This window comes from Spea bombifrons, chromosome 6 (genome assembly GCF_027358695.1).
Source record: "Spea bombifrons isolate aSpeBom1 chromosome 6, aSpeBom1.2.pri, whole genome shotgun sequence".
NCBI classification, from domain to species: domain Eukaryota; kingdom Metazoa; phylum Chordata; class Amphibia; order Anura; family Pelobatidae; genus Spea; species Spea bombifrons.
This window is the reverse complement of record NC_071092.1, coordinates 25,119,643-25,136,664: the sequence shown is the minus strand read 5'-3', so window position 1 is coordinate 25,136,664 and position 17,022 is coordinate 25,119,643. Positions and strand designations below refer to the sequence as shown.

General features: G+C 37.3%; 1 protein-coding gene across 2 annotated transcripts in view; it reads right to left on the bottom strand.

Moving 5' to 3' along the window:
- Window positions 1–15,446, bottom strand: part of TMPRSS6 (transmembrane serine protease 6) — a 41,986-nt gene extending 26,540 nt beyond the window's left edge. The window contains exons 1-5 of one of the 2 annotated variants that reach the window (XM_053468666.1): window positions 15,296–15,446; window positions 7,846–7,969; window positions 7,375–7,514; window positions 1,216–1,283; window positions 235–416 (exon numbers count right to left, since the gene is read on the bottom strand). In XM_053468666.1, the coding sequence (XP_053324641.1) occupies window positions 235–416; window positions 1,216–1,283; window positions 7,375–7,514; window positions 7,846–7,969; window positions 15,296–15,367 (586 nt within the window). In that variant the 5' untranslated portion in view covers window positions 15,368–15,446. Of the gene's footprint in view, window positions 1–234; window positions 417–1,215; window positions 1,284–7,374; window positions 7,659–7,845; window positions 7,970–15,295 lie in introns of those variants that run through there. The other variant, XM_053468665.1, reaches the window with a different exon arrangement.
- Between the last annotated feature and the right edge of the window lie 1,576 nt (window positions 15,447–17,022).

The window sequence follows — 17,022 nt, the reverse complement described above, 5'->3', positions numbered from 1 at the left end:
TAAAAGTGCAGTATACAAGTGTGCAAATATTATTTAATCTTCCTTCTTCCTACCTCTTGTTCTCTCTTTTCTACTTATTTTTGTCTTTTTTCTAGATCTCATTATTAAGTCTCTATCCTAGTCCTATACTCCCTGCTTCCTCATAGTTTCTTAAATCAACTTTTTTAAATTTAATACAAATGTTTGAGAAATGTATCTTACATTGTCCCCATTTTGTCTTTCACAGAAACTAACCCTGTATATCCAGTGAGTCAGGGTCCACATGGTACTGATCAAATATGTAGGTTCCTTTTTTGCTAATCTTGGATTTCAGGACTCTGGTAAGTGCTGTTTTAACGGATGACACGGTGACATATGGGCTGTGAGTGTCCGGTACCTCCAAGCTCACCCAAAAGTAAACCATCAGACTGCCTTCCCTAGAGAAAAGAACAATGGATGCCACAGTAGATAACAGTTTTTTTTTACAGCATATTGAGAGAGAGAAAAAAAAGAAAATGAATGAATGAATGAAAAAATGAGAGATAATGAATGAGTGGTCATTCCCTATTTTATTTTTAGTTTACCCACAATATTTTTTATACCATTCTTATATGTATAATCCATTATCTAGTATGGGTAATACTATATGTTTTAAAATAGGAACATTGTGGTGCCACTGATAAACACTCTGATTTATGTACAACATCCAACAAATACAATAATACCCTGCATTATAATATGGGATTCTGCACAGAAAAGCCCAAATTACATAGTTTACGCATTCTTTAAGGTATAACATTTTTCCTACCTCTACCATTGTGATGTGTCATGATATTTATATTCCATCTTGCAGAACATTGTGTGTTTGTCATACAAAACTACACAAGGGCATAACAATGTAATTAAATTCAGTTTACACGTTTAATATATAAAAATGTAACATGATATAATACATATTGTTATTTATAAAGGCCACATAATCCCAGGTAATGCCACTTCTGAGTTGACATTCTTTTGTCTGCTGCGGTAACATGTTAAGAGGGTATCTGTGGTTGGTGAATAATGTTGCATGACTATTTTATGTATTTATATTACCTTAATAAAATGGTATATTGAAGTTGAAAGAAGGTGTGCTGGATTCACTATATATTTTTTTAAATGCTAGGCATATTTTTGAGACATTCCAGATAATGTGCACAACACTGTAAACTATCTGTATTTTACAGAGGATCTCACCCAAAGGCATAGACTGTGCTGGAGTTATAATAAACGGCCAATTCGGATGCCAAAACAAGTCCATTTACCTGCGGAAGAAGACACTAAGTTACATGGTGGGGTAGTGAAGTCACGACAAACAAAAGATAGTATAAAGGGCCCCTATATACAGCTTTGGACTTTTAACAAAGGCTTTGAAGAAAAATAATGCCAGGAAAGAAGACTTTATAAAGGGCTACTGCAAATTTTTACCCTTAAATTGCAAACTAAGTTTTGGAATGAATTTGTTCAAAGTTGAAGTACTTGTTGCAATTTTTGGATCAGACATTTCTGACCTATAATGCATATTGAAAATTAGATAATAAAGCCAGCTCTACTGCAGACACAGTAGATGAGATGATAATTCTTACATGTAAAAACATTTTTGAAAGCAACATTTCGGCTATAAATTGTTGACTTCAGAGTACCAAGCAACCCTGACTCAAATCCATGTTCCTCCAAGGCCAGGTTGCTCAGAGTGGTTGTTTCAGACTCTGACAACTGCTCTGAGAAACTTGGCTTGGGAGGAACGGGGATTTGAGTGTCACTGGGAAAGGGCAGGGCAAGGTACACCTCGGAGCAACTTGGCCTGGGAAGACCAATGGCTTCTGTACCAGGATTTAAACTAAATGAAAATTTTAACCCCTTCATTCCCAGGGGTTTTTGGTACCTCAAAGCCCGGAGCAATTTTGCCATTTTTGCTGTATGTCGGTTCAGCGATTATTCTCCTTTCCTGCGAATAGTGTACCCATGTAAACTATATATTACTTTTTCAAGGAGAGAGAGGGCTTATTTTTGAAAAAAACCCTATTTTTTATATATATTTTTCCCTCTGAATCCTCACAAAATTAGGTAAAGTGATGGAAAATCCCCTCCAAGTTCATCAATTCAGGTGTCCTGATTTCAGAAATACCTAATTCACATAGAATTTCCATACTTTCCCAGCACTTATAGGGAACATACTATAAGGTGTACATTATTCTTCACAAAGCCGTAGAGTTACGGCAGAGAGAAACCCAGCCAAAATGGTTTAGCTGCATCTCCTGATTACAGAAATACCCCACATCCTTAACTGGTTTGGGGGTTGTGAATGTTATTATCTTTTTTTTTTATAATTTTCACATTTTGCACTTAAATGTCAGTGCAGTATGGTTAGGGGCCTCTTAAACATGCTATTAATGCCAGTGATGTCACAATGATATTACTTAGCTCACTTTGTTTTTTTTTATTATTATTATTTATTGTATTATTTTAGCAATTTTTTTTATTGTTAAAAAAAATCACTAACACTTTTTTTTCTTACTGATACGTGTTTCAGCATGGGAGAAGAGTGAGAAACATGGTTTCTCACTCTCCTCTCTGCAATCCCCCTGCAATCTCTCTGCTATCCCCAGCAGGGGATATCCTGTCCTCTGATGACCTTCCGGGTGACGTCAGTAGTGATTCCGGGTGACGTCAGCGTGATTGGGCATTAAAAAATTGAAGCTGTTACATGAGATCGGGCAGCAGAAAGCCAGCGATACTGGCTTCTGCTGACAAGGGGGAGTCCAGGCTGTCAAACGAAGCCTGATCTCCTGTGTAGTAGCAAGTATGTGTCCCTGCCGCTGCAAGAAGGGCAGGATGTACCGGTGCGTCCATATGTGTTTCTTTAGATGCATTTTATGGACGTACCGGTACGTCTATAGGGGACTGAAAAGGTTAAGGGTTTGTGACAGAATGTCCTGTCATACAGGGCCCCAAGTCAGAGCTGGCTCCAGCCTGGCTGTCAAACAAAGATAGCACAGGCAGGAACGCCATTGTTTAATTAATCCCATCAATAGGATTGCTGCCTGGGGATTAAAGGTTGGGTTGAATACATGTATCTGTTAATTTATGTTAATTAAGTTCTTTGGCTATATCAGTCTATGTTTTACAACAATAAACGGTTCATTCCTGCTGTACTCAGTTCAAGGTAGTTGTGTCTACTTATTGGGTACACATAGCAGGGTTCCAAGGTGCGCATGCTGGCTGGTGCTGGAAGTGATTCCGGGGACAACAGGAGTATACATGTGGGTGATCTCTGGGAGTTACTACAGCTCTCTTGGTGAACCCATTACAAGGTTCATAAGAGCGACTCTATTGGTTGCAGGCAGGGGCCTCCTCTGACATCAACCAGTGAAGGGCAGCGGTGCCCGGATGCTGTGCACCCACCTGGGGGTGTGTCTGGTTGGAGGTGTGGTTATGGCTGTAGATATAATGTGGGCTGCACCTAGATGTCTGGTGGGTCACATGTTGGACTCATGTACCTTAAAAATCTATAATGGTTATGCAAACATTTGGTTATCTATGTATCCATCTATCTATCTAGTTATGATTAATGGGCTAATCTGAAGTATTCCCATTTTTGAAACTCTAAATTGACAACCATAGGCAAGGCCAGAGATTATTTTAATGCATAGTGTTTATGGTGGTGCTTTGTGGAACAGAATCAAAAGAAAGCATATCTTCCAAAATACAGAAAATATATAAATGACATTTTACAAAAATTGTTCTGTTTCACATTTAATCCATTTGTGTGTGATGAAAAAAAAAGTTGGATACCTTAAAATATGGAAAGTTGGAAACTATTAGGTTACATAACTAGACAAAAAAATGCAATTAGAGCAATAGAGATCGGCAGTCACCAGGTCCTGCATAATATATGTACATTTTAGCTACACGGTTTAGCACAATCAAAATTAATATACATAGGGGATTATTTTTAAAGAGTGAGTCTGGGTGTATTTTTGGAAAATAAAATGAAACCATAGTAACCACCGAGGACCATTTGATTGGTTGCTATAAATCTCAAAGAAAAGTAGTGTCTTAAAATGGCTATCCAGAATTTTCCATAAAGCAGCAGCTATAAAACCTGGTATATGGTATTGCTAACAGAATATGCGACCTTTAACAAGCTTACTCAAATATAGCAGAAACACTTAAGAAGCGGTTGATTAAACTATGCCTCGAGACCTCATATAACTGATAAATTTGCCAGTGGTTAAACTAAAATAGTAGTCATGCATGATGGAAATTTCCAGACACTATTTTATGCAAATCCCAGAACAGAGCCAAAAAAACGGTTGCAAGTTCATAAAAATGACTAATCAATAGGCCATTTTTTTTCTTGTAATTGTGACTTTAACCTAGAGTCTGTTTACAATAAAGTAAGAAACATTATCACAAAAGGCAATTATGAAACCTGTATATCAAAATTATTTGTCTTATCAGAATCATAACCTCTTGTGTTGCAATGTAATTGTCTTTTAGAGTAATAATATTTTCAGCAAAAAATTCTTCTAATAACCCCCCAAACCAGGAATCCATTAAAGGAGAATTAAGCTCCAAATCATTTTGATCTAACTTTATAATATAAAGGTAAATAAAAGGACTCTGTGGCCTTACATACTATAAGCATAGTTACCAAGGTTTTTTTTTAATGCTGTAATGCAATTGCTGAGCTCACAATAGCATCGCTTTGTAATGGCGCACAATAATAATATGGCATTGAATGCGCACATAGGTTGTAACACAATAAATGTTAAATACAAAGACGTGCACATTTGAAAGGCATTATTTAATTTCATAGTTTGGATAAAGATCACAATCCCCCTCTAACCAGCCCAACATTAGAGAGTGCTTCTGTGCTCCCTAATCACTATGCACTGACAACTGATGCCGAGCGCCAGGATGACGTTTTATCCCGGCACTCTGCATCAATAGCCAATTCATAGTGATTAGCGAGCACTAAAGCGTTCTGAAATGACAGACCTCGCGCTCCCCCGACAGGATGGAAGATGAGAAAGATAAGATATGGGAAGAAAGGAGTGTAAGGGCAGTGTATGTGTATATAGGTGTGTGTTTTTGTAAGATGGTGTGTGTAAGGGCAGTGTAGTAATTTGTGTGTTTGTAAGCTGGTGTGTATGTGTGTGTGTGTATGGACAGATGTGTATAAGGGCAGTGTATATGTATATGTGTATTTATGAATAGGTGTGTGTAAAGGCAGTGTGTGTGTGGGCAATCGTGTAAGGGCAGTGTATGTGGATATGCATGTTTATTGGGAGGTATGTTTAAAGGCAGAGTGTATGGGCAGTCATGTGTAAGGGCAGTATATGTGTTTATGTGTGTTGATGGGCAGGTGTGCGTAAAGGCAGCATGTATGGGCAGTGATGTGTAAGGGCAATATATGTGTGTTTATGGGCAGGTGTGCGTAAAGACAGTGTCTAAGGGCAGTGTAAATAAAATAACCTCTGTATAGAAATAGCTAAAAGGGTACAATTTTACATTCTTGCCTCGGGCACAAAAGGAGCCAGCTACGGCTTTGCTCATAACAACCAGGCAGCGAGAGAGCCTGTCGCTTTGTAAACTATAAGGAAAAGCGTTTGATAGTTTTCCTCTCTTCTCAGGTCTGAAGCAATACCTGAGGAAGAGAGAAAAACTTCTTGTCTTTTAAGTATTAAAAGCCAATAAAAAAGGTATCATTGCATACTGCAATATTCTGGCATCATATTGATAAATACATTTATTTAGTTTTTTAGTGGCATGATTTAGTGGTGGAATGTATTAGTGCCCCCCTAGTTTTGACTGTGGTATCTTATGTGCCCCCTATATATTGTTCCTAGAGTGGCCACTATGTGCAGTTCATGCAGATTTGCTGTCTGTCTGCCACCAGAAAGACCTGTACAGCAGGCACATTTCTACCTGCTATACTGCTGTACCTGGAAGCCTGGAACACCTTCACCTGCTGCCTGTTAATTGGCTATGCAAACCTGCCTCCTCCTCAGATCCGTGCTTAATTGTTCTGATTATTTTGTACCGTTTTATTCCTGCTGCAGACCCCTACTTTGTCTCCCATCTAACCCATCTGACCCCTTTCTAATTCATGGCTACCACCCTGTATTCTGATTCTACTCTGCCGGCCACACTACATGGACCGAATGACCATTCTTTTGCCTTAACCCTTTGTACCCTGCACCAGCAGTTCATGTGCTGTGGGCTGGTCTCTACAATGCCTTCTCAGTCAGTGGTGCACTTGAGCAGGTAAGCACTTAACTGCTCATGGGCTCCACCATAACCAACAGAGCACCTTGGTCCTGACAAAAAAATGGTTCAAAAATGGCTCCTCTAATTAGATCTCATGCAATTTGTTTCCATGGGAAAAGCACATCCCAACAAATCTTGAGCCATACAATTATCAAAAGTATCTCTTTTAATTATATAAAAACCTGCACCACGGATTTTTTGCATGTGACTGGACATTTCCCAGCAGCAATACAAGCTTCAGAAATGAATGACAGTGTTAGACAGAGTAAGAGAGAGAGAGAAAAGACAAAAAAGAGTGCATGTAAAGCATTTTTTGTAAGTTGGGCAATTAACCTTACACTTCAAAATGTTTTACCACACACACCATTATACACGCATAACATCTACACCACATGTATTTTGTTTTATAAAGTAGTGTATATAGTAGTATATAAGTAGTGTAGATTGATAGAATGAATGCTGATGAGGCTGAGTGAGGTTCAGAGTTATTTTCTGGGGTGAGAGACAGTGGGGGCAGGTGGTTGTATAGTTAAAGATTCAGATTGGGGTGGCAGGTGGAGATTACTAGGAGCGGAGGTTGATGAACAGGAAGACACTAATAGGGTACCCAGGCTAGAGTCATCAAGAAGAAGATGGTGAAGGTGGACATCAAAGAGCCCCAGGTGGAAGAGCATCCAATCAAGAGGAGGCAGCTAAGGTCAATCTTTGTGATTGCTGTAAGACAGACAATATTGAACTGCCAGACACGTGAAAATATTTAACATGTCCTAATTGGGTCCCAGCTGTAGCTCAAGATTTGAAGCTAAGCAACATCTTATTAATAACAAAAGGTTTGAAAGAAAGGCCAGCCGAGTAGCCTGAGATGAAAAAGTTAATCTTGAGGCTTTTCCCTTTTTAAATATAACTCACAAACAGTGCTTCATCACTTTCTACCAGTAAGGTCGATTTTTTGGCATAGACAAATCTCCAACCTTAAGAGCTGAGCTTAAGGAATATAACACTGCATATCTTCTGCTTGAAGGCCAATAGAAAGTAGGTTAATTTTGCATGCAATAAAAGACAAAGTGATAAACACTTTACCAGTTTCTGTAGGTGAGCGGCTTCGCTTCTGAATGTGCTGCTCTCAGGACGAGTAAGGTCATATGTGAGTTCATGGCTAACAACTCGTAAATTGCAGGCATAGAGTTTGCTGGTCTGTAGCACCGACGGCGATCCCACCTCTGTTGCACATGGCACCCAGCAACACATAGGAAAGGATATGGTGACACACAGGAGAGAACATAGCATTTAATTTTAGAGAAAATTCTGTTGTGGATTGCACCAAAGTGAACAAGTATTAAACCACTATAAAAACATAAGAGAGATTTAAACAATTTCCATCTCATTTACAAGTTACATACTGTATGTTCACTTGGTACCATTGGTAATGTGCTATATCCCTGCATTCACATAAGCCGTTCTATTCCATTTGACCCTTTAACGTCTTTCTTCTCTTTCTTTTTTCTTCTCTATATTTAAATCCTCTTAATCCTATTAATGTAGCTAACCCACCAAGAAGGTACCACGTAATTCCCACAGCAGCCACCAGAACCAGAATTATCCAAAGAGGAGCAAATCTAAGCCAATCCCTGGATCTCCAAATACTCTTCTCAGCCACCACCACAGACTCAGCATCCTGTCATGAAAAAATAAAAAAAACAACAAGATATTTACATGCATATTTGATGTAAAAAAGACAGTTTGAGTCAAGCAGTATGTTCTTTTCAATGAAACTTTTCATAACCTCAGCTTCCCTCAGCCTTGTAATGTATAATCCTAGTTGGCCCTGGAAGCTGGCTGTGCAACAAAAATTGAGTGAACTTGTTGCATGTCCTGGTTTATCTCCAGGTTATCTGTCATCTTAGAGGCAAAAACATATACACATATCACTCATGAATTACACTGGGGGATTTCTTCCTGCCTCCACACCACTTCTCTGTGCTAGTAGCTATTGTCTATTTAAATTTTTATACCTTTATACAGGTAATGGCAGTGCTATTAATTTGAGGCAAGCTATATAATATTGATTATTAACTTTTGCTGTATTTTTTGTTTCTGAGAATTCCTTAAATCTATTAAAAGTTAAGGTTTAAATATATAAGATGGGCACCTCAGTACACAATATATAGAGTCCTACTCTAATTACGTATTGTAATATATCTTGGGCCTTTTTGCCTTTTGTACACAGTATTGTCTTGACAGAAAATGAAACATGCATTGTGATATCAGTTGGCAGAAACTGCTAATTTCCTCCTGCTTTTTAATGCTTCTTTAGTTTCAGAAGAGTCATAGGACTTGCCTTGTGTAAGAAATAATTTCCATGCTTTTATTTTTTCCTATACATATACACACATTAGGCCTGAATGCAACCTTAGTGCTATGAACATATGTTTTTAATCATGTGACGTACATGTTAGAGGGTTTTCTTCGGAATGCCAGTGTATCATATGAATGGTCCAATAGGACTCCTAAAATTCACATATTGACCATAGAGTAAAACCTAAACCCTACCTATTAATGTAAAGGGGTATAAAAACTAATTCTTAAAAGTGCTTTCTTCACTTAAACGGTGTTGCTGTAATGCCTCAATATCAAGGTGTTCAGCAACATTGAGATCCGCATAAGGGGCCCTGTGTGTCCCCTCCGTTGGGTGTCAACATCCATCATACACTGTATAGCGGCGGACGCCCGTTTTTATAAGAGCTTAGGAGGCGGCCAACGCTGGCTGATCAATTGACCAGATATTGGTCAGAAGCGCCACTGTGAGTGATTTTGCCTCTCGCAAGATGGCGGTGTCCTAAATAAATAAAAATAAACAAGTTTCCAAAAGGGTGATTAGTAAAATATTTAAAAAATAAAAATAGCTAAAAAACAGAAATAAAAATGGTAACATTTAAAAATAATTATGCAGTGATGTCACCATCAGGGCAACCATTCAGTTCCAACAAAATATAAAAAAAATGTCCAAAAATATTTTTTTATTTATTTTTTTATGAGCAAGTGCTCATCTTCCCAAAAATCCTGACATGGAAAGAGTTGAAATACTAGCATTTCAAACACCCAATGGTTATAAAAAAAAATAATGGTTTGATGGGGTAAATTGGAGTGGTCGCATTCAAAGATGTCCCAAATAGGGCACAAGCATAAGGCTGACCAAAATGGAAATAACGCACACTTCCCAAATGTAGCCTTTTAGCCCCAAGCAACCAGACAAACCCATGTGCATGGGTGGTATCACTGTACTCAAGAGATTGCTGAACACATATTGGGGTGTTGTTTTACAGTGAGCTGTAAAATCATACCTGAAATACAATGTGTGTGAAAAAAAACCACACAAAAAATACCACCACACATTTTGACAATGGATGGTGGTAAAATTAGTGCATGGGAAGGGTTAAAATACCAGCATTTGAAATACCCTGGGGTGTCTATTTTTTTATTTTATTTAAATATATGGTTTGGTGAGTTAAATTGAACTGACCGGCTTCAAAGATGTCCCAAATAGGACATGGTGGCAGAAGGACCAGATGTTAAAGTTCCAAGTTATAAATTTATACCTGAAGTACAATTTATGTGAAAAAAGACCCACAAAATTATTTACTACCACAAAGTTTGATAAAGAGTGGTAATAGAATTACTGCATAGAAAGGGTTATAATACCAACATTTGAAATGCCTTGGGTGTCTAGTTTTCAAAAGTATGTGGTTTGAAGGGTTAAATTGTATTGGCCGGCTTCAAAGATGTTCGAAATAGCACATGGCCGGTTTAGACCAGATTTGGAAAAAAATTGTATTGAAATAGTAAAATGCTACTTGTAGGTATTGCCCTATCACTTGCAACAAAAAAAAAATAACATTGAGTATTTCTAAACTCAGGACAAATAGTAGAATCTATTTAGCATTTTTTTTCATTACCTTTTTAGATGATTAAAATATTTTTCAAATAAAAACAGCTTTTTTCAATTTTTCCTATTTAATCAATAATAATAACCTTGTCCAGTGATTAGGTATGGCTTTGCAAATTGATGTTCATTGTAACATTCACAGCTAAGGTCTTTAAAACACTGCATCAGTTAGTATTTTCAGTATTTTCAGGAAAGTGTTGATATGATGATTTAGGATAAAAAAATACTAACATTACATTCATGCATAATACCAGTAGTATAATAAAACGATTTGTAAGATCATAGTTTTCTTTTTACTTTGTTTTCAGGATGTGATTAACCATAATATTTGAACTATTTATACCAGTAATATTTAGAGGCCTGTTCATAAAGGTACGACTTGAGTGGCATTGCCAGCATTCACTAGTCAGCTTAACTGTCCATTTAAGTGTAGTTATCAACTGCTCTCATCAATTTGCTTTAAAACCATATTTACTTTTTTATTCTCAGAGTCTGAGTCAATTTTGAAAAAGGGCTTCAACTAAAAAAAAAAAAAACAGGAGTTGACGAGAACTCCATGGGACTCAATAGTGCTGCTCAACCTGACGGCCAGTCTGACCTGCCACCAGTTTAATATGACAGACGCACCTCCTGACAACTTCATGGCAACTTGACCCAGTTCATCCGAGGACTTTCAATGGGCAACTAAGCAACATTTAACCCAGCTCAAACTCTGTACGCAGAATTTTCCTTGACAATCGTAAGAACGATGGCACAGTTTCAATACTCCCCATTCACTGCTGTACAGCAAAAACATATTGTTTTTGCCTGCCTTAAAAAAGAGCTAAGGAAATGTGATAAATTAGGAGATACATATCTTTGTAATAGCATTACTTAATCAATGGCTTATGTCACTAACAAACTAAACTTTATGTCCAGAAGATGTATTAATGATGTGTAAAGATATGTATGTCATTGCTGATGCAGGGCCCAGGTTACCACCCAGGTTTTGTGTCAGGAATTATATAAATTGTTCTGTGTGTAAATGAGGCCCTTTGTACAAAAACAAAGCTTCAATCCTTGAATGCAAGGTTCTTATACTCAAATATTCTTTAGGTTATAGCTGTGTTATGCAAATTACAAAACTACAGGATATTTTGTGAAAGCATGGAAAACGCTTGTATCCTGTAGCGCCTTGGACAGCTAGTTTGCAAGCTACAGGTAGCTCCCGCTGAGCAGCCACTGCATCAGAGAGACCAGTTCACTAGGGGGTTGAATTTTATTGTCAGCAAAATGTATCCCTGGTAATAGAATTACATTTCTTTCTTAGGCTGTAATAACAAAAACGAGATAAAAAACAGTGATGCTTTTTAAAACACGTAAAGGAATATAGTCTTAGAAGTCTGGAAGTGATTTGGGTATGGTCATGTGTCAAAAAGAAATAACATTTTCAAATAAAATTCATATTTCCTAAACTTGCTATTTTGCAAATTTTTACAAAGTAGCTCATTTTTTGTTAATTATAAACTGGTGTAACTGGTTACCGGTAAGAGGAAGGTTGGAGACCCCTGCATTATTTGTTTTCTTACTCAAGCCTGTCATTGTATCCTGTCAGATTAATTCAGCTCATTGCTATGAGATAAATCATAATAATCAGAATTCATGATAATCGTAAAAAAACAATTTAGCAGCAAAAAATATTACTACTTAGGAATATTAAATATGTATATTCCAACATTAACCCTTTCATGCTGGGAATAGAGAGCGCTCCAATCTGCAACTGATATAGACAGCCTTCCTCACTTTGCCACAATATATATGTATATACACATACAGACATACCCCACCTTAACGCACACAATAGGTTCACACCATGTATATAAAACGTAAACGTGCTTGTAGTGAAGGGCTACCTGTTTCCACTTATCAATGCATGTACTGCATTATGCAATATCAAAAGGGAGGCATCTGATTTTCCCCCAATTTATTCTGGAGCATGACAACAACCCAAAACATACAACTAAAGTAATAACTATCTTTAGCATAAAGAACAAGGAGTGATTGAAGTGATGGCGTGGTTCACACAGAGCCCTGATTTCAGCATCATTGAGTCTGTCTGAAATTACACGAAGAGAGAGATGCAACTGAGGCTGCCTAAATCCACAGAGGAAACTAAGATGCTTGGAACAACCTACTTGCCATGCTACTTAAAACTGTGTACAAGTTTACCCAGAAGAATTTATTCTATTTTAAAGGCAATGGGTGGTCACACTAAATATTAATTTCATTAAAATTTTTATTTTTGTTCAGTCACTTTGTATGCTGTTAAATGAGAAAAACAACTTATGATCATGTCTATTTTTGAAAACATTATTACTTTACAGCATTTTTCACACCTGCCTAAAACAATTGCACAGTACTATATATATATATATATATATATATATATATACCGTATATATACAAAATATTTTACATGCAAAAATTTTAATTAACCTAAAATGAATCTCTGATTATTCAAATTCTCGTGAATATTACATTCATAGTAACTAGAAACATATTGTGTCCCTGCACTGATTGCTATCATTTTTTTTGTTTTTGTTTATCCATTATCTATATTTCCAAACACTTGTCATGTTTTGCACATTCACTGGGTCACAGAGTAACAATATCGATTCAAGTGTAATCATATTACAGGTAATGAATGATAGCATTAGGCACGGTGCAATAGAACACCAATGGCAATAATCTGATTTGAACAGGTAAATAAGGTCCCCAGTAGGCTGATGTGACAAATGACATGCGGTGTAATGCATTGTTGGAACCCGTGACATTGAGTTGAACTGTTTTTTAATTATTGAGTTATTTTGTGCATGACTTTAAATATTTATGTTTAGTACAATTACATTCAGAGTTCTGACTAGACATGTCAGCTTTCCAGTCTAAGAAAATCGGATTTCTTAGCAATGTCCCCAATCATTAGTAAACAAACATATAAAGAAGCAGTGCCTGAAACCTATGGTAAGTAATGACAAACACTCCTCCTAACACAATAGACACGATGACTGCTTAGGCAGAATCTGTTTCTTGACTTATCTTTGTTCTCCATGGACTATACCAGCTGCTAGCAGTGTGCGTTGTCACATTTACCAAGTGTTGGGCAGGAGGGAGTTGTTCATATACAGCCTTACACAGATATACCCTGGGATTTCTTTTGTAATAATCAGTAGCTGAACTTATAATGGATGCTATGGGAGTTAAGAAACAATTACATAAAATCAACATGTATTTTCAAAATGGCAGGTTCTGTGGTTTTTTTTTACATGTACTCTGCAAATAACAGAGCACCATTTTGAATTGATAAATTCAATGTTGTGTTATATACTTGTAATTTTATAAATGTAATTTTTAGTAGATGCTCATTTGGGTTAATGCAGGAAGAATCCTCTTCAACAGTTGCCAATACCCACATATGCTACCTGTTTAGTTGTGTTTGTTGATCAGTTGCAGTCAGAGCTGTAGATAAGAGACACTTTGCAAAAGTTGGCTTGTTTCAAGATCAAAATCGGTTGTATGTTCCTAAATTATTATTTTTCTTGAAATTAATAATCTTGCATAAATTAAATAGACACATCTGATGACAGAATATTCAGATACTAAATTATGTAAATTTAAGCAGGCTTTATATACAGGATAGACAAAGGTTGGCAAGAATATTGTGCTACCTGATGACCTTTTTTTTAGTTTCACCATGTTAAGGTAGTTAGATGCTGTCAGTATATCGAGTTAACTTCACATTGAAACAATAGTGGTGACCATAACAGATACAGTTTAGGTTATGGAACTGACATAGTATTGCATGCACTATAACAAATGCCATATATATATGCAAATCAACCTGAATGAAATGTTAAAGCAGATTTTTCTGCTGCCATGGAATCAAACCCTTGCAGTCTATCATTGCCCTTGGTATCTGCCACACGTTTACAGGCTAGACAAAATGTGACTAGATCAACCGCTGTCATAATGTAAAACAAATTTGCTTCAAATTTGGACAACCAGAGGTGCCTGGGACAATGCTTCAAAACTATATTTTAGAACATTTTTTTACAAAAAACATGTAATTAAAGGTTTCATGCTTTTTTTTCCTTCTGGTTCCAAAGGCTAAATGCTAGGCCATAGCCAAAGGAAGGAATATATCAATCAGAAGGATGTCTTCAATATGTAGGATAAATAAAATGAATGTTCCTTTTTTCACCAGACTATAATTTTTACTAGATTTTTAACATCTGAACCCTGTGTTTTATTGTCATATGGCATTTCATAGCCAAAAAGAAGATTTTTGTTATAAATACTTCTGTGTTAAGATATTGCAAAATGACTTGATTAAAAACACTGGTTTTGTTGATGAATCATTAATATATATACGCACGTCTAGATGACTAGAGGAAATATTATATTTTGTTAGACAGCCTTTACTCTTGTGTGTTTAGCCACAGTGGGGAATAAACTTAAACACAAGTTTTTGTTTTAATATACTATGCACAGAGACACTGTATGTATATATTTTATAGCAAACTATATATATATATATATATATATATATATATATATATATATATATGGCTCATGTGAAAGTTATTGTTGCGTTACTAAATAGCTGCTGTTACTTTGTCTAAGAGAAATATTAACCAGGGAGGTATTGATCAGCACAAATATTGAGCAACCACTAGACATGTTTGTTCACCAATGTTGTATATCACAGGGAGACTGCTGAAAATGAACATTAACTTAACACACTGTTTTTTTCTGCTTATAAATCATTATCTAATTTATGTGACTAATAATGTATTATATGAATCATAATATTTTTTTTAGCATTTTGGTGTATTTAGAACAGACAACCTATATACAAGGAGACTATTTTTGTGATGAAGGAAAAGCCATTGAAGAAACTATGACAATGTAATCGCTAGCTATTGTGGAATCAACTGAGGGGTCACACTAAATTACGGTATGTCACTTATCGTGTGTGTATGTTTTTCTTCTATATGAATTTGTATTTTGTGAGTCACTCACCTCAGTGAAATCTTTTGAGGACTTCTCCATGGGGGGTAATGCAGCATCAGGAAGGGGCAGATTTTGTGCCATTATCTGCACACCCCCTATTCACATGAACACACAGCTCCCAGCTCTGTTGCAAGGACATTCTGTGCCAGTCACACAAACCTCACAGAAGCTTACTCACACACCAGGCTGCTGTTGACACAGCTCCAAGGTCCCCATAGATCAATTCATTTCTGTCCCTCCAGCTGTTTTGGAGTAAAAGGCACTCTCAGGGGACATGAATATTAGATGTCTTTAACAGGCTTACATATACATAGATCGATGTGCATAACAAGTAAATTCAGTGGGTTTGCTAAGATGTATGCACTGAAATCAATGTACATAACAGGAATGGATTAACATTCTACTGAGATCTGTGTACATAACAAAAGCACAATGAATGCAGAAGATACATACATTGTACTTTCAGGGGGTAGCATCAAAATGTTTTTCATTCTAAAGGTTACTGGTGTTTTATAAGGAACAGAAAGAGAACATTCTAAAAATAAGTAAAACATTGGGGTAATGTCACACTCAGCATATCAGAGAAAATGCTGGTGCAGAATAGGACACTTTGTCCCCACAAGAGAAATCCCATAGGTCTCAGAAGAGTTATTCTCCCTCCAACCAGTTCTCTCTCAGGTTGAGCCTTTTAAGTTTGAGCAGCTTCTGATAATCCGCAAGACCAAAGGTACACACGAAAGTCGAAACAAGACGTAGTCAGGAAGTCGGAATTCAGGGTAGAAGTGTAACAGAGCCTAGGCCGAAAATGACGAGAACAGATTAGTCAGGGTCAAGCCAGCTCAAACACAGGAGCAATGATAAAGAACACACTAGGACATGATACACTATGACAAGTATCAGAGGGCAGGGAGTAGTGAGTAAAAGTGGCACCAAATTCATATTTGGCCCCAAAAATTCAAAAGGAGTGACAGACTACGGCCCTTTTGTGTGTAACACAGCTGTGTGCGAAGCCACGACCGCCACTGTAGTTGGAGGGAGCTGGTTCAGGAGCAGAAGAGGAATGAGAATCGTAGGAGGCAGTTGCAGGAGGAACCACTAGATGATGAGGGACACCAGATAGAGGTCTCCCCTGACGACATGTCGGAGGAGCAGTCCTCACGGTATCGACCGGAAGTTACACAGTTGGAGAAAGGTTGAAAATCTCTGTCTAATATACACAGATAGCATGTTACAAAAGAGTTAAATAAACAGACTGTCACGGAAGCCTCTGTGCCATGGGCAGCTGGAGGGGCCCGAGTGCCAGCCTTCTCCCTACAAACTATGGACCCTGGTAAGGTGTGCCACATTATCTCAATCATACAAGACCTCTATGACCAGTATTTACACCTGGATCTGATATCCAGCAGGTTTCCTAGAGTTGCCCGTATTATCATCCTCTCCCCCACAGACTACTATAGAGACCCCCTACTGGACTGAAGTGGGCTGAGTGTGAATACTGAGTCTTGTGCAAAGGAGGGCAGTATGAAGAACCGTGTGTGTCTATTGGATGTAAATCAACCCCTTGTACTGTCTATTGGATGTAATTCAGCCCCTTGTACTGTCTATTGGATGTAATTCAACCCCTTGTGCTATTTAAATACCCCTGTGTTTCCAAATAAAGTGAGTCCTGTTTTCACCTCAACATGAGTGCTGCCTGATGTTTGGGGTGGGCTGCTATGATCCTTTATTGTCCTTTT